Here is a 19,819-nt window from a genome sequence, read left to right as displayed (position 1 = left end):
TCAAACTGTGAAAAATACTCGGGGGTCCCAGCCGTAGTACGGTCTCTCACAAAACTCGTAGACATGTCGGGCTCTTAACTCGGCCATAATCTCCTCCGTCGATCCCTTAGGATCTACGTGACCCGAGGGAGTTGCGATGTCAAATTTTGAAAGATAATGTAAATTATGTGGTCAAAGTTATGAGCTGGCGTGATCCCGATTTCCAGAAAGAAAAAAAAAGTAGAGATGAGGACAGACAAGGGAGATTGTAGATCGAGCAACACTTGAGCTCGGGTAGCCATCGGGCACGTCTTGTCTCGGCGTCAGAGGGTGCATCATGAGGAGAGGGGACAATGTGGCTTGTGAGTGCCTGAGCAAAAGCCTTGAAGGAGATCTCACAACGGTCCCAGCCGAGCTGAACGATTGATTGGGGTAGCAAGTTGAAGAACTCCTTGCCGACCAAGTTGCCAGCAAATGAGAGCTTTTTGAGATTGCTCAGGGTCGATGAAGTCTTGAAGATGTGGTCCAGCAGGCCCGGATACAATTCGGGGCGGGCATCTTCCTGGAGGTAACACGGCTTTCCCCATCGATCGCCCACATCGAGCGTCAAGGATTCCAAGGCCGGGCTGATGCATTCCGTGAGGATTCGGTATAGGCCAGGCCGTTGAAGCGAATTGGCCGGATTGCAGAGCTGGAGCGTGCGCAGGCTGGCACGAGAGCCGTTCAGGATCATGCGCAGGTCGTGCTCGCTCATCCTCAGGTCGTTCAAGACGATTGCTCTCAGGGCACAATTCAGTGCGGGCAGCATACTGCCACCACCGTCTGATTCGAAGCGCTTGAACAAATTGTGGAACCTGATCAACTCGACCGTCTCGAGCAAGTCCCATTTGCCGAATAACCGCGCCACAACTTGGTCGGCTGGCCATGCGAACTTCAAGTGGTATAATTCTTCGGCATTCTCGATAAGGACAAAGCTCTTGATGAGCGGTCGGCTTGCAAGGGATTCCTAGATAGGCTCTTGGCAACCGCTCAAGAACGAGGTGGCGATGGTGATGTTTTCGAGCAATGGGCAAGCTCGGAGGATCTCACAGATCAGAGAGCCACCGCCCCTTCCCATCGAGCAGGGACCGACGAACTTGAACTCCAGCGAGCGAACCAGATGAGCAGGGCTGGTCGGCTGACATTGCTCGTCGATCGGAGATGCCGAAGCATTCCTCGCCGTCTGATTTTCTTCGCTTCTCCTCCTCTGTTCGGCACGGGTATCGAGCCGATAATCTGGCAGTTCCGAGGAGTCCTGTTTGAGGGATGGGCTAGTGAGTGCCTCACCTGACCGGTCCCTATAAACCTTCCCCGAAGCATACATCGCGCGCGAGCGAGAAGCCTCCTTGAAGGGTGAAATGCGGGTATTTCTACAGCATGCCGAACATGCGAGAGATGGCCAACATATCCCCGCTTCTGCTCCTCAAGTTCGCAACTCACCCACTCACCCTTTCATTTATAAGACCCTCACATACAGCTAGCCCAGAAGAGCTTGCGACTTCGGCCGCAAACTCTGGGAGTTTGTGCCGCAGCGGCTAGCGTTTTCCGCAGCGTTGATAGCCGTGCGCGCGGACCGTGCTCGGGGGATCCCGGGGGGGGCGCAGGAAGGCTGCCTGCCACCGATCCACATCAGCCTGCCACCACCAACCCACCGCCGTCGAATCACAACCGCCAACCGTTGTCAAATGACCACCGCCAACCGTTGTCGAATCACCAACGTCGACCGTCGTCGAATCACAAGTAGATTCTTTCTAAATGGTTTGTTTGCTTGTCCTGTTCTGCAACCCCAAGCTGATATGAGTTCTCTTTTTTTCTGGTTTCCTTTTTTGCTCCTTCAGGCACAATGTATGTGAAGTATAGCGCCGGATTCAAATTCGCTGTTATTCGGGCGGCCCTCAATGGAAAACCCCTTGCTGAAATCAATGTATATCTCCCAGCTCGGCAAACCAGTTTTAAACTGTAGATAGTTGGAAGGCTGAACCTTGATTTCCTTAAACATCCATGGGGAATATGGGGATCATGCTGGTGAGTATCAATGCACAAGAGTAATGGTCGGGGTGCGTAACCATCCTGCATGCACAAAAAATGATGTACACGGTCATTCTTCCAGCTGGTTGATTGGAGTAGTTTACAAGGTGTAGGCATGTTTTATGTGTGTATGAATTGAAGAACCCATCTACATCACAATCAGATTTACAAGCTATAGTTTCAAATTATGTGGACTCCAGCCGCTAGTTAAACAGTGAATGACATATGGTGGCTTGACTTAGAGCCTCGGCCAACAGCTATCACAGCTATCAAAGGATTTGTGAGCCAAGAAGACTCAATCACAAGGATAATTGATTCTCATTTTGAGTCAAAAGATATCGGGGCTAAAAAAGATGAGAAATACAAGCTCTAGGCCAAAGAAACTAATCTCTCTTGAGTTCCTTATGGATCACACGGACACCTTTTCCGGGCTCAATAACAAAGATCTCCAAGCCATCACCAAATTCAATATGTTTCTCAGCCGCGCAAGTGAACGCGTCCGTGACCAAGGCTTCAACCTTCTCCAACGGCAATTGTGATTGAGGGGGAGGGTGAGATTTGCCTTGGGCGTAGACCGGCTCGGGTGGAGGAGCTGGGCTGGACGGATCGCAAGTCATGTTCTTGCCTCCAACCTGACCCCGGTTTTTAAAAAGAATTTGCAGAGTACAAGACAAGCAGTCAATTTCTCAAGAGATATCACATGATTGTATATATATAGGAGTCTATAGCCTCCCCCTTGCAAAACCCTTCTCACCTGGTTGTCCAAAAACGGCTGGACTAGACTTTGTGCCACCCCGGCGGCCCTGCATCTTTCTTGCTCATAACTTCCCACCGGATCGAACCAATAAACCGCACCAGTCCCATCTCGATTGATTCCTGCCAAGAGGAACGGAAGTAATCAATATCGGCATAAGAGTTAGGTTTGCGTGCTCTCTATAATACTGATGGTAACCAACTCACCTGTTTTGGATTGTTCCAATGGCCGGATGAGATTGTTTCAATGATCCTTGGCTGCTGGGGTGTATTTGGCGGTGGAGGGGAGATGTATGGATTTGATGGGGGTGGTGATTCGACGGTGGTGGGTTGGTGGTGGCAGGCTGATGTGGATCAGTGGCAGGCAGCCTTCCTGCCCCCCCCCCCCCCCCCCGGGATCCCCCGAGCACGGTCCGCGCGCACGGCTATCAACGCTGCGGAAAACGCTAGCCGCTGCAGCACAAACTCCCAGAGTTTGCGGCCGAAGTCGCAAGCTCTTCTGGGCTAGCTGTAAAGACTTACACAAAAATAAAGGGTCGTACAGTTGCGTACAAAAAATACTTACATATACAAAATTGGAGGGCTGTACAACCCATTTCATCATTTCTCCTCTAATCATCCTCTCAGAAGCGCTCAACTCATTCATTCCACATTCCTGTATGTTCCTTGTTTCAATTCTCAACATGAAAGGTAACTCCGAAAGGCTTCGTGATCTCTACATTGTTGGACTAAGATGATTGAAAAGCTCAAACTTGTCACAGCGACTGCCTTTTAGTCAAAATTAATCAAATGCAGTAGATTTCATCAATTTTTATGTACTGATGGACGTGTATAGTTAATCAAAAAGACAAGGACAAAAACATTCAAGTAGTTTTACGCGAGAGATTAGAGAGGAGATCAAAGCATTTCCAGAGCCACCGGACAAATAAATGAGGGGCTCAAACAAAAAAATAACCAGAGATCAAGCAAGTAGACAACAGTCAAAAAAAAGGCAATAGAGAATAACAGGACCAGCATGTGCAGCACTCAGAAGTTAAGATCACTCAGGCTGTATGTTTCAAGGAGAGGGTCAATGGCTGCTTCAAGGCCAACAAGTTGAAGAGGAGGGACCACATTGTCACCAGCAGTAGCGGGAGTGGTGGCGTCAGATGGAGCAGCGGGATTGATAGACGGAGCAGCGGGATTGATAGACGGAGCAGCGGGATTGATAGACGGAGCAGAGGGATTAATAGACGGAGCAGCCGGATTGATAGACAGAGCAGCGGGATTGATAGATGGAGCGGCGGGATTGTTATACGGAGCAGGGTCTACAGTAGCCTGCGGTGCAGATGGGGTGGTTGACTTGCTCTCGGGGAGTTTTTTGATTGGTCGTACACGCTTCTTTTGAGCCGCAGAACCGTTAGTGGCAGCAGCAGCACGGTTAGTGGAAGCAGCTGGATGGCCATTTTGACTGTTGGTCGGAGCAGCGGGAGTTTCAGGCGGCGCAGCGGGATCATTAACATCAGCACGGTTAGTGGAAGCAGCTAGACAACTACTTCAACCGTTGGTCGGAGCAGCAGGTGTGTCAGACGGAGCAGCGGGATCATTAACAGCAGCACGGTTAGTGGAAGCAGCTGGGCAACCGTTTTGAACGTTGGTTGGAGCAGTGGGTGTGTCAGAAGGAGCAGCAGGATCATTAGACCAAGCAGCGGGAGCGGGAGCGTCAGACGGAGCAGCGGGATCATTAAACGGAGCAGCGGGATCGTTAAACGGAGCAGCGGGAGCGGGAGCATCAGATGGAGCAGCGGGATTGTTAATCGGAGCAGTGGGAGCGGGAGCGTCAGACGGAGCAGCGGGATCGTCAGACGCAGCGGGGCCACTAGACGGAGCAGCAGGAGCTGGAGAATCAGACGGAGCAGTCGCAGCGGGAGCGGGAGCGTTAGACGGAGCAGAAGGACAATTTGTCAGATCGGCCAGACCGTTTCTCAGATCAGTCGCAGGAGCGTCAATTGCTGGGGAACTGTCACGGACGCAAGGGCGCTTGCCTTGAGGTGGATGATCATGATTGTGGGCAGTATGTTCCGTATCATTGTTGCCTTTGCCAACGTTCTTCCTCTTTTTATTCTTTCGGTGGGGGCGGGGTGGTATATCCTCCCAGTCAGGATGGTAGGTTAAGTGAATCTTGTTCAATCCCAAACAAGCCAAGGTTCCCATTGCCTGCCCCAAACTTAATTTCACCAATGGCTGTTTCAAATCTTCTGGAACAATGCTCCATTCGTTGTGGTCGATTTTGAGTGAAATCTTCAGGCGTCTTAAGTCATGATCTGTGTCTTCACCGGGCCATGAAGCGCGAATCTTACAACCACTAGCGATATCTGTAGATAGAAAATCATATTTCAGTTGGATCTGAGGGAGATGATAAGTGATTGGTCAAATATACTCACAGATCAAATCCTTGAGCTTGTGACGGATAGCCGAAATATTTTTGTTATGTTTACCTGCAAGCCCATTCAATACAAGTGAGAAAGGTGCAAGTAAAAAAAGAAAATGATGGTGCTTACCAACTCGGAACTTTTCAGAAACATCATCAAAAATCTCGGTATGGCCTGTTGGTGGAACACCTGCCCCACTGGCACAACCTTTACTAACTTGAATGGCTTGGGCCGCCGTCCAGGTATGAAACTCAGCGGCCGCGTCCGTCTCTCGTTGTTGAGCCAACATCCTTAGAAACCGATTGCCAACCGGAGATCCAAATTTATGAAAAATCGGGCTCTTTGGATGGCACAAAGCAATGACCACAAAACCCTTGACTTGGTGGAAGAATGCAAAAGAGTCCAACTGCAGAGAAGTGACTGTCAGAATGTGGTTACAAATCTTCCAGATTGAATGAACTTACATCACTTTGGGTCTTTTTTACCCACTCCGAAACCAACGAGGCAGTTTTCTGTAACGAGACCTTGGAAACTTGGATTCGTCCATTCAAACGTACCGGATCATTCTCTTGATCTAGAGGGGCGTGTAGTACAGTTTCGAGATGGGGAGCATTAGAGCTTGCTGATCCGGTTGATACCTCACGCAAGGTTTTCAAATAATCCATGTCTCGATAGCGAAGCTTTTGCGGCAAGGATTTGGTGGCCCATAGAGCAGATACCTCTGAACGACCCTGCTCGCGACCAACTAGAAAATCCGAACACGAAAGAATTCAGTTTTCTCCGTGCATAAGAGAGGTGAAATTGGTTACTGACATTCATCAAATAGCTTCTGTGCCTCAGGATCATATTTCTGGAAGTTATTCCAGGATGTGCCACCTCTGACCTTTCGAGTCTGACCCAAGTGATCGAAGTAGAGATGAGAGCCGACTCGATTTTGGATAGCTAGCCGGGCAACTTCACACTGGAACTCGTAATACATTTCTTCGAGTTCCTCCTTCATCTCATCGGTCATACGTTTCCGAGTGGCGTAGGAAGCCGCAGATGCACGAAGGCTTGAGAGATCTAACGTTAGAAAGTGTGCCATCTGAGTAGCTGTAAGTTTAGATTTGTCTGGACCCGGACGCGCTTCTTTTGGGTCTTCAGTATCAGCCATCGTTCCACGAAGGCTTTCGTCGGAGGCTGCAAAGGGATTAGAATATTTGAGAATCTGAAACCTCAAGATATTAATACTAGACCGATACAACTTTGGACAAACCTGTTTCGGATATTAGTCTGTGATTATCAGAGTTGGTTGGCTGTCCTAGGGCGTGTTGTTGGCCTTGAAATACCGTTGGAACTGGAATATCGGCTTGGTCAGATACACTGCCGTCGTGAGAACCATGGAAACCGGAGTTGAATGAGAACGTATCCATATCAGATGTATCAGATGTATGGTCGAGTGGGCGGAGGTATCAGCGTGGAGATAAGCAATTAAACCGCCTAAAAATGAGGATGGTGCGATGGAGCTGATGAAAACTGAAGAGGTAAGGGTTAGAAAATAAATGAACAGTGTTACATACATGTACAAGTGTTACGTGTATATTCCAGTGTAACCCCTTTTTGGGCTCCTCAACATGAATTCAATTAAAACCTGGATTGAATAAGAGCATAAAATGTTTAATTTCTAAAGATTGAATAAGAACATAAAAGGTTTAATTTCTAAAATGAAATCCAAGGAAACAAGGGAGGACTTCCCGTCAGTCTGGGAACCCAGATTTTTCCAGATTTTGCGGGGAAATCTGGGCTCAATGTTCCCAAATCCTAGATCTGCCTAGATTTCCCTGCAAAATCTGGGAAAATCTGGGTTTCCAGATCAGCGGGAAGTCCTCCAATTGTGGATTAATTGTTATCAAGGATTGAAGTGATGGCGTGGTGGATATTTGGTAGGATATATTTTGAAATGGAATTATATTGAAGGAGTATGGGTGCCACACTAAGGTATGGGTGCCACACTAAGGACTTCCAGCTGAGAGGAGGGAAAATTATATGTGTTTTTTTCATATTCTGAAACAAAAGTTCATTTATCAATTATGGAATCAAGATTATGAAGGCTTGAAGTACTGGTACTGTGGATAGTAGGCAGGGTACATCTTGCTGTGGAAGTAAATTGTAGGAGTTTGGGAACCAAGACAAGGCATTACAGTTGATAGGAGAGAATTTCATATTTTCTATTTCATATTCTTGGGTAAATTTTGGGGAAAAAATAATAGTAAAATATTTCTGGTGGATTGAAAGTTTGAATGAGGCTAACAGTTACTGGCAGGAAAAGCCATTCAGGCGTAGACTGTAGTTATGGTGAGTTCAAGTGTTTGATTGAGGATGATTGTGATAGAGAATATAATTTAAAGTTGGTGAAACTGGAATCTGAAGTAATATTTCCAGACTTTATCTTAATTGGAAGTGGTCACATTTGAATGACTTTGGCTGATATGGTATATTTGACTGTGGAGCATGAACATTAGCCAGTTGGACAGAATCAGATATACTCTGACAAAAACAAGACTTTACAATTCTTCATAAAGCATGAGGGAAAAAAATCAATGTTTTGTAACCATCATGGATGCTGCATGTCAATTGGTAAGAGTAGTGGCCATTGATGAAAAATACTTTTGTGTAATCTGAACACATATAATATGAACCAAGGCTCAACAGCACATTGAGATATGTGAAACATATTTTGAAAAAAAAACCCTGAGCTCCAAAAAACAACAACAAAGGATGAGGGCACATTAAGTGTTTTGTAACCATGTAAGGATGTTGCATGCATTCCAACTAGCTAGTGGTCATTGATGAAAACCAAGTCTTTGAAATCTGAGCACACCACCAATGGCCACCAGCTAATTGGAATACATGCAACATCTTCACATGATTAAAAACAAAATCATGCCTGCCCTCATGATACTCCAAAGAAGCTTATTATTATTATTTTTTACAAATGGATTTCATGTACTCCAACTGGCTAAATAGTACTCTTCAGCAGTCATGAGTACTTTTTTCTGCTTGAGTTGAAATAACTTCCAAAAAAGAAACAACTCTTGTGATATTAATTTCATAATCACAATTATCAAACTTGAAATTGTACTCTGCATCTTATTACTGATCACCCGTAAATATTAACTTTAACAAACTGTACATACTCTGCACTCTTTTTCCTGCCATTAACTATCAGCTCCACCAGCACTTTAATGCTTCAAAAAATCCAATAAATGATCCATGCCAGAATTTTTATTTCAGAATATGAAAGAGCACATCTGATTTTGCCTCTTTCTGACTGGATGTCCTTGGCGTGGTACTCAAACACCTGACATTGTGAATTGATCTGCTCATTTGCACCGGTACTGAATCACCGGTGTGCTGAATATGGCCTATGCACTACATATCCAATTATATAGTTTGCATGTATACATTTACATAGATTTACATATTTGGCTCGAGCTTATTTTACTGCATTTCCGAAGCAAAACCACCAATAAGAACATTAGGATCTTTCAACTCAAGACGGTGCGGACCGCCAAGTTAAATCCCTTCAAACACGAAACGGTTCGGGAGAGGAAGAAAAGGCTTCGACACAAGGATCGCGACCTTCTATCCCGCCAAACAATTGAATCGTTGAAAACCGGGAATTTTCGACCACCAGCCATCTTGCCAAAATCGACAAATCTCGCCAATTTCAGGCCGTACGGCGATGTCGAGCAGGATGATTCTCAGCTCGAAGGGCCTTCTGGGGATTCCATGGCTTCTCCTGACCTCAATTCCGTTTGGGATTCAATACCGTGGGATGTGATCGCTCCCAGCACCGTCCCCAAACCATTTGGAGGCCTCCGTCTTGATCCTACAATCACTGCTGCGATCCGCGAACACGACCGAAACAATTTTCATCATTCTCGAGTCAATCACTGGGATCAATGCATGTCAAAGTTGTTCTCATCATACCTGTGGCTCAAAGAAAAAACCCGGAACTGGACGGCGACTTGCTCTTTTGATTCGTTTACCTCCAAATTCTGCAAGTGCAACGATGACACTCCGCGATTCAACCAGTTTGTTGATCTTGTTGATAATACAGGTCAGTAGTTCATATCAATTCTGTTTGCTAATAATTTTATTGAAGCTCAAGTAAATAAACTCTTTTTCAATGTCTTGTCTCTTCAATTCTTTCAGGACAGCAACGGATGAAGTATGCTTTTTGCCCCTGCATGCCGCGTTCAGTGCAGCTACTTGCAACTGGATTTCTCGCCAGCTCTCCAGTAAATCCAACGACAGGGTTCTCAATGCGCTTCCTGACCTACCACTACTATTCTTGGCAGCACTCGAACGTCCGCATGCAGCCTTTCACTGAAACTCAAAGGATCTTCAGCGAAGAGCGATCCCAAGTGCTCTGGAATAAAAATAATACAGCAGTGAGTAAATTAGATGTCTTGACGGTGTAAAAACATAAGAGCTGATTATTATAACACAGGGGAGAGATCTCACGCAATGCCTATCCTCTTCAATCTTGGTTTACCGGAAACTACTCGATATGAACGTCGACGTTATACAAAAAACTTTGAATCTCACGAATACTCAGAAATTGGCCTCGGGGACATGTCCGGCTTGCTTTGGACCCAGCTCAAATACAGGCATTGATTGAATTGAATCCGTAAACAACAAGTTGATTATTTTGGTCGACGGTAACTTTCAACATTGACATCAAAAACTGGCTGCAAGAAATGCAGTTCCCCTGATTACCCCCGACATGTTTGTTCAGCCAAGCAATCTGGAAGGTGTCAAAACTTATATCGCCACCCAAGAAAGGGTACACAAAGTGCGCAAAAAAGTAGGTCTAGATATTTTTTATTTTAACTTTTGATTTTCTAGCCTGATCATTTTTGTGACTTAGTCCGACAAATGTGCAGATAGCCACAAAGCGGGGAACAATAACCGAAATGAAACCACCTGGAAATCTTGTGACGACACCGGACTCATGGGCTCTTGCTGTTGTCACGACTCGGTGGTGTATCTAGCAAACATCCATGGGACCGGCGAGAATCGTGCTCTTCCATTGGCTATAATCAAACGGTTGTTGGACAACATCGGTCCCAAGAGACCCGTAGGTGTATTATATGATCTTGGGTGTTCATTAGATAAGTACATGAACTTGGTAAGTAATTCTTTTTTATTTATTTAGATTTTTTTCCCATCTCAATTCTATTCTCATACTTTCTTCTCCTTCTGAGGGATAGCGTCACATCTTCCCAGAATCGCGCAAACGACTTTCATTTGGAACCTCTGTTTTCCACGCTTACGTTCACGAATGGCCGTGCCAGCTCAAATACAACCCCCAATATCAAAAGGGGTGGGGATTATCAGATGGCGAGTCAAATGAGCGGCTTTGGTCGTCTCTTTCACCACAGGTTGGTCCCCTGAGGTACGCGTCAAGGAACAATTGACTGGGAACACTTGACCATAAGTGCAAATACCGCAATCAGCAGAGTATTGCCGAACTAGGTGAGTCTTTCAAGTTTCTTTCCAACTAACTTGTTGAATATTTGACTGATTCTTGGAACATAAGCTGCGTGGCTTTTGTGCAAGTTCGATCAGGCACTTGCCCGCCGCGATACCAAGAAGGAAGTGTTGACTGAATTACTTCAGATGCAAAATCCGATCGGCAATGGATGTTACACCATTTTATTTTTCCGTTTGCAGTGGGAAGATCAGGTGCGTGTGGGGCTTGAGCAGGAAGACATCAAAGAAGCTTCAAAAAAGCTTTTGGCCGAGTTTTTTGAGAATGAAGAGGTTATAAGCTCGTTAAAGTAAGTGAATCAGATTATATTGGTTCCAATTTAGATTGTCTGACATTCTTGACATTTTTACAGGCATCGCCTTCTACATGGTGAATTGCCAGCCACTTTAGCCAAACTTGACGAAGTCCTGGATGGTATAGCGAAGCGAGAGGAAGCCCAGCGCAAACTAGCTCTCTCACTCGGCAAGGATTACAACGAGCTTTGTGCAGATCAAACGAGCGAAATAGGAATGTTGACTTTATTGTGGAAGGCTAAATCGGAGCTTTATGCTCAGGCAATCGAAGTTCAAGCTGAGAGGCAGCCTCTCCTGACGGCCCAGCCTGGAAACATTGCGGGTACTCGTTTGAAGGAAAAGATTCTAGCGGCTATCAAACGTCGCAAAGGTCCCGTGGAAAAGGCAATCAAGAACTTCAACCAGTGTCGAAGGCAATATCTCACTGCGTTTCGTCCGCCGGACCTGTTACTTCCCGAGAATCAGGACCTTTCGTTCTCAGAGTTTCTCGCCATGGACTTGGACAACCCCCTCTGGACTGACGGCCACTTTTACCATGCTCGAGCCCCATGGGCTCTTGATCCTCTTGTTAGAAAGGGGATCAAGTCAGTCTTGTTCCTTGATCGAGTAGAAGAAGAAATTGCCCTGCTCACTCAAGAACTCGACCGAATGATTAGCTGGGCTACCGATTATTGGAACTTGGTAATGTCGACTCTTGCCTCGATTGAATCCGAGTACGAAGAACCACTTGATTTGAACAATCGCTTTGCCGCAATACTGCCGACTTTTCCAATGAAGGCAAAATTGCGCATGCTTCATTCAGAACTCAAGTCGCATTTGCACAAACACAAGAAGCTAATGGTCTCCTGGATGCCGGACGTTGAAACACTCTGGATTAAGACTCGCACCCGGCACACAAAGGCCAATCACACTTGGTTTGAGTCGATTGGTTCCATTAAGGATCAACTTACAAGAGAAAATCTTGGGGGCATTAACGATGCCTTGGAAAACTTGACTTTTCAGGAGAACGAAGTCGACCCAGAGGGAGCTGAGGATCGAGAAAATGAAATCGAAGAGGGTGAAGAAAATGAAATCAAAGAACGTCGCGAAGATGTTGACAATGGGGAAAATGGGTCAGGTCAAGAAAATGTCGAGAACGCGGACAATGGGCCAGATGAAGCTGCATAGTAAAAGGCATAATCATTGTGTTTTCTTGTTGAACAACCTCTCACTTTCCTCCCATCTTGCAATCAGCTGTATCTTCTCAAAGATGTTCACATGTATTATCTGATTTATTACATTTCACATGTTAGATTAAGCTATACATAAGAATTAAATCTATAACATCAAATCATACACGTGAGGCCAAACGAACCTGAACAAGAAAAAAAAAAACTGGAAAAAAGTCCTGATGGAGAAATCGGGCACCAATATGCAGAAACTTACTCAACGAGTGGCATTGGGTTGTTTCGAAAGGACCGAAGCAAAGTTGTTGAGAGCTTGTTTCAACAGGACCGAAACGATGAGTGGACGTGTGGTTAGTGAGAAATAATTCAGTGGGTTGTATGACCCTTTATTTTTGTGTAAGTCTTTTTGTAAGGGTCTTATAAATGAAAGGGTGAGTGGGTGAGTTGCGAACTTGAGGAGCAGAAGCGGGGATATGTCGGCCATCTCTCGCATGTTCGGCATGCTGTAGAAATACCCGCATTTCACCCTTCAAGGAGGCTTCTCGCTCGCGCGCGATGTATGCTTCGGGGAAGGTTTATAGGGACCAGTCAGGTGGAGTGCCTGATAGAATAGACTGGCCTGCCATTGGTCCTCTAAGGTGACATGGGTGAACAGCGCCTGCTGGGCGTATTTTCCGAAGGCGCGGTTGACCGAACAAAGGGGTAGTATCGGATTGGATATATATGGCAGACCTGCAAGCAATGGGGTACGGTTCATGTGAGTCAGGCTGTTGAGCACCTAGGAAAGATGGCTCACCCTCTGGCCAGGAGGGTTGTCGCTCCTGTGAGCAAGTCAGCATTGTTCTCATATTTTGGGGCAGAGGCGGAGCTTACGGCAGGGGGGGGGGGGGGGTAGGTATTTTGCCTTGAAACGAATATCTTGCTTCCGCTCATGGCCGTACCACCCATAGTCCTTCACGAAGGGCCCTTCTTCCAGGATGTAGTCAATGATCTTCTTGAGCAGCTCAGCTGGTAGATTGGTCAACAGGGCCATCGTTCGTTTTCTCGATGCTGAAGCCTATAGGGCCGATGCTGGTTGGATCGAGCTTAGCCACCCGAGCTTACATAATCCCTGGCCCTTTGTTGTCGGTTTGTTGGTCCGAGGGCACCAAATTTGGCCTGGTCGCTACTATGACGCCCAAATCGGCCAATGGCCAAGCTGTCCCCACTGGCGCCAATGAGGAGTTGGCGACCGGCGTCACAGGGTCACCGTTACCAAGTAGTTCACCGCTGGTGCCATGGCACATGATTTTGGGGTGCGTTATGTATGTATGTATGTATCTGTAGCCTAGTAGGTACGGGTGTCTAGCGTATTGTGGCGAATCAGTACGCTGGCGCCTTGTACCGTGACCTAGTGAACAGTAAGAGAGAACACCGCAGACATGTACATACTTATGTACATACCTATGAAGAGGGAAAGAAGGAGAGTTGAGGATACCAGCTGTATTCGGCAGCTATGGCCGACAAGAATTTATTGGGCCAACATCAAGGGTTAGAAATGGTTGGCAACGCAAGCTGCTTTTGCGGCCAAGCTGCAAAATACAGACCACTTGACCAGACAGCCAGTAGACTGTTACAGAGATGACTCGCCCATCACTCCACCCCTCAACCTACACCAGCGCACTCAATCATCAATAGCTTACAAATTGAAGATTAGCCTTTGCATCTAGACACACATCCTTTGCTTATTATAGTTCTCCTGTTTTTTTTTGCCGAAAACTTTTCGATCCCCTTTCCTCAACCGCACAATGCACTTTTCAACATCATCAGTCATAGTTATCCCCATGGTCCTGGTTTGCCAGCTCTCAAAAGCGGAAGCAAAATTCAGATGTCCAGCTCAATCAAAAAATGACCTGGAAATATATCATGGCGTCCCAGCATGCGGACAAGTCGTCGTGACCACAATACCCACGGCAAAACATCCTATAGTTGTCCCCAAATTATATTACTGTAAGTGTTGGGTTCCTCTTTGAAACTTTTCATGAGCATGGACAGTGAAATACGTACCCATTCTTTTTTCTTGGAATCACATGCGTTGAATCTGGAAAAACCAGTTGTTCCCGCACACGACGAGGGACAAGGGAATTACAACTGCCTCGGCACTGACGCGGACAATAACTACTGCTGCGAGAAGTATGGGTTTGAATTCAAGGACGTGAGTACAATATTTTTGTATGCAAAATCTCTTGAAATTTAATCGGCGGCGGGTTGCTTAATCAAGAATCGACTCTTCCCTGTGATTTTGTATACCTTAATTCTGCAGGAGGTGAGCATGATCAGTCTTGCACAATCCTCTTGAAATTGCTTTGATGACTTAGTCCTTGTTCCAAACTGATTCATTGATCCTCACCATTTCTGATGACACATTTTTGTTGTGCAAATATCAGACTTCAATCAATGTCACCGCCGAGCGTGTGGCTGACAGGTGCATAACGGTGTAGCTATAGAAATAAAGCTGGCGTCTCTTGCCAACACCGCTCTTGTTTTTTCATTTGTTATGTGATTACTTGGACAAAAACACAAGAAGCCTTTGTACATCATTTTGCCAACAATCAATCTTGCCTGCCATTTCTCATGAAGTCCCTCCTTCAGAGGTGGAAATCTTGTACTGTCCACCGGAGACTTTGTGAACTTCAATCACCTCTGAGGGCCCAATTATAAACGGGGATGTTGAATTTTACATGCTATGTTTTACATTGTATCAACCATGTAAAATGCATAGCATGTAAAATTCAATAATTGGTGCAATTTCATGAATTTTACATTTGGTTACACAAATATCACAGCATGTAAAACAACCCAATGTAAAAGCCACTGTGTAAAATCACAGGGGTACTTTTCCACCCTGCAATTTTACAGTCTATTTTTTACATCCTACGTACCATGCAAAAATCATGCAATGTAAAACTGCAGACACACCCAAAACTCTTGAGATTTACACAATTCTGTACATCAATGTAAAATCAATATCATGCGAAAATATCAATTCCACCACCCAATATTCAATTTTACATGCGGTGTAAAAAATCAGCAAAATTAAGCATATTAAATTTTCAAAACAACTTACAAGAAAACAAGTGTATGATGCACTGTGATGCAGCACAACAACAGAACTAAAATTGGAAAATACTATAAAAACAATGTCCGGACGGTGGCGCCGACACAGCTCCCAGATCACCGGCACTGTCCTTTGGATCTCTGTGTTCACCAAGACCTCTGTCGCGGCCAGTCGGATGGAAATTCCCCCCATGTCCAGGACGTCGGCCCCTGCAGACACCGTGCTCTAGCGAGTTCCGCACCGCATCCCCTAACGTCAAGGAGATCCCTCCATCCAAGAACGAGTCCGGGGTGCAGTTCACAATGGACATCAGATGAGTCCGACTGCTCAGATACAAGGGCCGACAACAGCCCGCCGTTATAATCAAATGTGTCTTCCTAACACCGCTGCCCATCTCTGTAAATGTGCTAAAATTTTTGGCTTCTGCGTCACTGAATCGTTCATCTTCCTGGCCACACTGAAAACAACAAAACAATTTTACAGCCTGATTCAAAGTCATCAGTTAGATGAAAAAGAAAAATGGTGATGATGGTGGTGAAGATGGTGATGGAAAGAAGGAATCTACATGTCATAATTTCAAAGCGGTTCAAAAGTTGCATTTGGATTAACGTCTTGAAAAGCTTCACTTATTTTTTTTGGAAGACGTTTTCACTTTTCCAAATGCAACAGAGCGAGCCAATAAATGCTGGACAGGCAAGGTTTTCCGCGCATGTGCATCAGCACGTAGGGCACGTCCAAGCGGGCGACCGTTGGGAGCATGGCTTTGTCGGCTTCCGCGCCGGAGACATCGTTAACAATTTTCGCGCCTGCTGCGACGGCTGCTTCGGCCTTTGCCGTGCGGAAAGTGTTGATGCTGATGTGGCAGTCCAGACGGTGGCGCCGACGCAGCTCCCGGATCACCAGCACCGTGCGTCGGATCTCTGTCTCCACGGGACTAGTCGGACAGGTCGCCCTTGACCCTGGCAAGCAGCCAGTCGATCCCCGTGTCTTGCTTGCCTTGGACGGCGGGCAAAGAGCTCGGTCTCCGAAGCGGGCGTCCGTCGCGGACGGAAATGATTAGGGAGTCAAAGTTGAAGCGGTCCTAGAACTTGAAGATGCCAAGGAGGAGCTTGCCCACTAGATGGTTCAGTGCGCCCGAGGCCGTGTGCGGAGTGGTGTTGAGTCAAGTGGTACTCCGGGGACGAAGGTGGTGTTGATGTTGAGCAGCTCAGTGGGCTCTGCTGCTGCTGTGGATTCCTTGGACTGAATTCTTGACGCGGATGAGGTGTGGATGGGCTCGGATGTAGTCGGGATTTTGGAGGTTAGTGAGATGGTTGATGACTTCGAGATAGGTGATGAGGAGTCGGAGATGGGCCCCTGGCTTCCGGAGGGGTCTCAGGACCCTCGGGCCTTAGCCCACTGCTTGATAGCCATGCCGATGTGCGGTGAAAGGTGATGGTAGGCGCGAATGAGCGCCGAGTTACACCAACTGAGCCGGCGAACCTGGATGTGGTATTTGGAGCGCACCATTATGAGGAATTATATTGGACGAAAAAAATAATGTCAGCGGCGGGGGGCTGGCGGAGATGGATGATAGATAACAAAGAGCATGGAAATGGAAGAAAAACTTAGGACAAACAAAGACGGGAGGGGGTAGGTGGTTGTTTTGTTGGGCCTGGCCATGATGGTGGTTGTGCACCGGTGTACGTCAGACAATTTGATGACCGTTGGGTGGGATTGGTGTAGGCAGGCGGGCGGTGGTTTGAGGGAGGAGATGGCGGTGCGTGGGATGGAGGGGCAGGAAAGGTCCACTTTGGGAGACTTTGGGCTGGGGTATCATTAAAGATCGCCGTCAGGACCCGCGGGCGGGTACCTGGCACCCGTGCGCGGGTACCCGCGGCCTAGTGTCGGGTACCCGCCCGCGGGTGGTGCGGGATTTCTGGCAAAAAAGCACAAGGTACCCGGATACCCGCCAAAAATACCCGCGCCAGGCGGGTCTTCATGGCACCCGGATACCCGCCAACAATACCCGCGGCCGGCGGATCCTCCAGGTACCCGGGTACTCACAGTGTATGCCGCAGGGACACGATACCTCTGTACAACTGTGCCGCATCAAACTAGATAGAGTAGGGGGTGCGGGTACACCATATCATCAAATCATATCCGCCATATCTTGATATCAATCCCGCACTCCGACTCCCGCAGGCTCCACCAACCCCCATCAGCCATGAATCAAACACCTCGAAATCCAAAGCGAACTCGACAAAAGTCTCCGTCACGTTCAATTGCGGTCGACCGCCGAAGCAACAACGGACCACCACCTTTGGATGATCAAGACTCTGATCGGATCGTTGTGATCAACGAAAACACCAGTCTCACCCAGCCCGAAACCCCTAGCACCAGCCAGCCTAATACATCAGGCCCTCGCGAACTCACTGACATGGAGGAACTAGGTAAGTCCCATCATGTTTGAATCCATTGGTTTTCCTGGTAAAATCTTGCCGATATTCTTATTGCTCAAAGTTTTAATCTTCCAGCTCGAGCACAGAAAACAGCCGCAAATGCTGTCAGTACAGCCTACAGCAGCTACCTTAAACCAGAGCTATCAAAACAGCTCGATAGAAAGGGGCGTCGGATGATCGCCTACCCGTGCAAGATGTAAGCTTCCCGTTTGGTTATGATTTTTCTCTGCCTTTGACTTGCTGATTCTTTTTTCAATCAGATGTGGGACCAGAATCAACCGGCCGACAAGTGACTCTTCCTGCAGCAACCTCTTAAAACATGCAGCGGCATGTCTGGTCAAAGAACGCGATTCGACTTCCAACCGCAAGCTGGCATGTTTAGGAGTGAGTGGAACAGGAGATATTGATCCCCAAGAGGTAAGTAACGATCTCTTTGACTTTTTTTTGATAATTATTAATCTCTCTCTCAATCCCCACTTGTGTAGGTAACACAGCTGTGTGCCATCTGGTGCGCCGAAGCCGCCCGCCCATTTTCGGCATTGGCCGACGAGTCCCTCAAGAGGATTCTCCATCCCACGGTTATCAAACACCTTCCTTCCGATAAGGTAATCTCCCGAATGATACACATCCTCTACACCGCCGTTCAAGATAGCTACCGGGACGAGTTAAAGAAACACACTGGATCAATGTATCTCGGGGCTGACGCATGGCAGTCACCAAATGGATTCAATATCCTTGGTGTCGTCCTTTATCGATTGGTTGAGCTCAACACCGGAGTTCTCAATCTTGAGGCCGTGCCTCTGGATTTTATTCAACTCGCTAAAAGTCATACCGGAGAATATCTAGCCAACACCGTCCGAGCAGTTGTTGAGAAGTTTGGCATTCAGGACAAGGTGGGTCTTTCGTTTACTTTCTGATATGTTAAACACTGAAGATTGTTCATTATTTATTCCAGATTTGTGGCATTGTCACTGACAATGCCTCCAACAACGCGGCAATGGTTTCCGAGATGAAAAACTTCAAGTGGGCTCGTTTTAAGGGCGATCAGCATTGGATTAGGTGCTATGCACACATCCTCAACCTGATTGCCCAGTCGATCTTGCGACCATTCGGCACTGTTAATAAAAAACGATCAACTGCAACTGAAACTGAAGATGATGACGAATCTTCAGCCTCATCAGATGATTCCGACTTGGAAGATGCTGAGGATCAGATCCGCAGGTGAGTCATAGATATGATCTACCCTCGTTGGATCATCAATTAATCCACAAAATGTTGGCCTAGATATGAGAACGATGTGTGCAATGTTTCCCCTGATGGAGATGACCAAGACTTTACGGACAGATATGATGCTGAAGGTTCAGATGACCTCCAGCCAGAGCTCAGCCTTCAAGACATTCACGACTTGAGTGACGAGGACGAAGATGCCGATCTGTACACTTCGTCATCATGCAAAAAAACCCTGGCAAAGGTGAGTAATTTGACCTTGACGACCATCAAACTGGTTTGTCTCTTGATCTGATCTTTCTTTTGGTGTCTCAAGTTTCGCGCGGTCGCTCGCAAACTCCGCAAATCCCCGAACTCGAAGATGGAGTTTGTCGAGCTCTGCAGAGAGATGGAATGTGCAAAGCCCCATAGCATTGTGCAAGACGTTCGCACAAGGTGGAACTCAACATATATGCAGTTGGTGAGCATCGTCAGATGTGAGAAAGCTATGTAGGTTTCTTCTCCTCCGATCATCCAAATTCTCAACACTGAACGTGCGGTTTGCGGCAGTCTTGCTTGGCAAAAAGACAAGAAATACGGCTTGGATCGAAAATACCACATCAACTCCGTCGATATTCAGCTAGCAAAGCACTTGGTGTCAATACTCCAGGTGTTCTATGAACAAACACTTCAAGTATCCACACCTGGATCGGCCCGATTAACCCATATCATTGTTTTCATTGACGAGGTTACTGACCTCCTTTCCAGTGCCATCAAAGGCTGCGACAACAATTACCCGCCTGCACTCAGAAATGCTTGCCGAGTTGGCCTGCAGCTGACCAACAAATACTATACACTAACTGACTG

The 19,819-nt window shown here is 46.8% G+C and overlaps 6 protein-coding genes across 6 annotated transcripts; 3 read left to right on the top strand and 3 right to left on the bottom strand.

Annotated features, from left to right (window-relative positions):
- PtA15_5A84 (uncharacterized protein) lies at positions 1-6,622 on the bottom strand (the record flags this gene model as incomplete). Its single annotated transcript, XM_053169654.1, is given in 11 exon segments — positions 1-113; positions 238-349; positions 440-927; positions 1,006-1,273; positions 3,892-4,322; positions 4,341-5,153; positions 5,223-5,276; positions 5,340-5,616; positions 5,696-5,955; positions 6,024-6,389; positions 6,466-6,622. 11 exon segments carry the CDS (start codon positions 6,620-6,622, stop codon positions 1-3), a joined length of 3,339 nt encoding a protein of 1,112 aa, XP_053020069.1.
- A 1,609-nt stretch (positions 6,623-8,231) lies between these two features.
- PtA15_5A83 (uncharacterized protein) lies at positions 8,232-9,320 on the top strand (the record flags this gene model as incomplete). Its single annotated transcript, XM_053169643.1, has 2 exons — positions 8,232-8,235; positions 8,665-9,320. The coding sequence occupies 2 exons, from the start codon at positions 8,232-8,234 to the stop codon at positions 9,318-9,320; spliced, it is 660 nt and encodes a 219-aa protein (XP_053020068.1).
- A 1,057-nt stretch (positions 9,321-10,377) lies between these two features.
- On the top strand, positions 10,378-12,209 carry PtA15_5A82 (uncharacterized protein; the record flags this gene model as incomplete). Its single annotated transcript, XM_053169633.1, has 4 exons — positions 10,378-10,386; positions 10,932-11,038; positions 11,102-11,232; positions 11,587-12,209. 4 exons carry the CDS (start codon positions 10,378-10,380, stop codon positions 12,207-12,209), a joined length of 870 nt encoding a protein of 289 aa, XP_053020067.1.
- A 791-nt stretch (positions 12,210-13,000) lies between these two features.
- On the bottom strand, positions 13,001-13,241 carry PtA15_5A81 (uncharacterized protein; the record flags this gene model as incomplete). Its single annotated transcript, XM_053169622.1, has 2 exons — positions 13,001-13,029; positions 13,082-13,241. The coding sequence occupies 2 exons, from the start codon at positions 13,239-13,241 to the stop codon at positions 13,001-13,003; spliced, it is 189 nt and encodes a 62-aa protein (XP_053020066.1).
- Positions 13,242-16,239: 2,998 nt separating this feature from the next.
- Positions 16,240-16,814, bottom strand: PtA15_5A80 (uncharacterized protein; the record flags this gene model as incomplete). Its single annotated transcript, XM_053169611.1, has 3 exons — positions 16,240-16,386; positions 16,479-16,661; positions 16,788-16,814. 3 exons carry the CDS (start codon positions 16,812-16,814, stop codon positions 16,240-16,242), a joined length of 357 nt encoding a protein of 118 aa, XP_053020065.1.
- Positions 16,815-17,511: 697 nt separating this feature from the next.
- PtA15_5A79 (uncharacterized protein) lies at positions 17,512-17,757 on the top strand (the record flags this gene model as incomplete). Its single annotated transcript, XM_053169599.1, has 1 exon — positions 17,512-17,757. One exon carries the CDS (start codon positions 17,512-17,514, stop codon positions 17,755-17,757), a length of 246 nt encoding a protein of 81 aa, XP_053020064.1.
- Positions 17,758-19,819: the final 2,062 nt, after the last annotated feature.

Source organism: Puccinia triticina, chromosome 5A (genome assembly GCF_026914185.1).
Source record: "Puccinia triticina chromosome 5A, complete sequence".
NCBI classification, from domain to species: domain Eukaryota; kingdom Fungi; phylum Basidiomycota; class Pucciniomycetes; order Pucciniales; family Pucciniaceae; genus Puccinia; species Puccinia triticina.
This window is presented reverse-complemented; position numbering and strand designations above follow the sequence as displayed.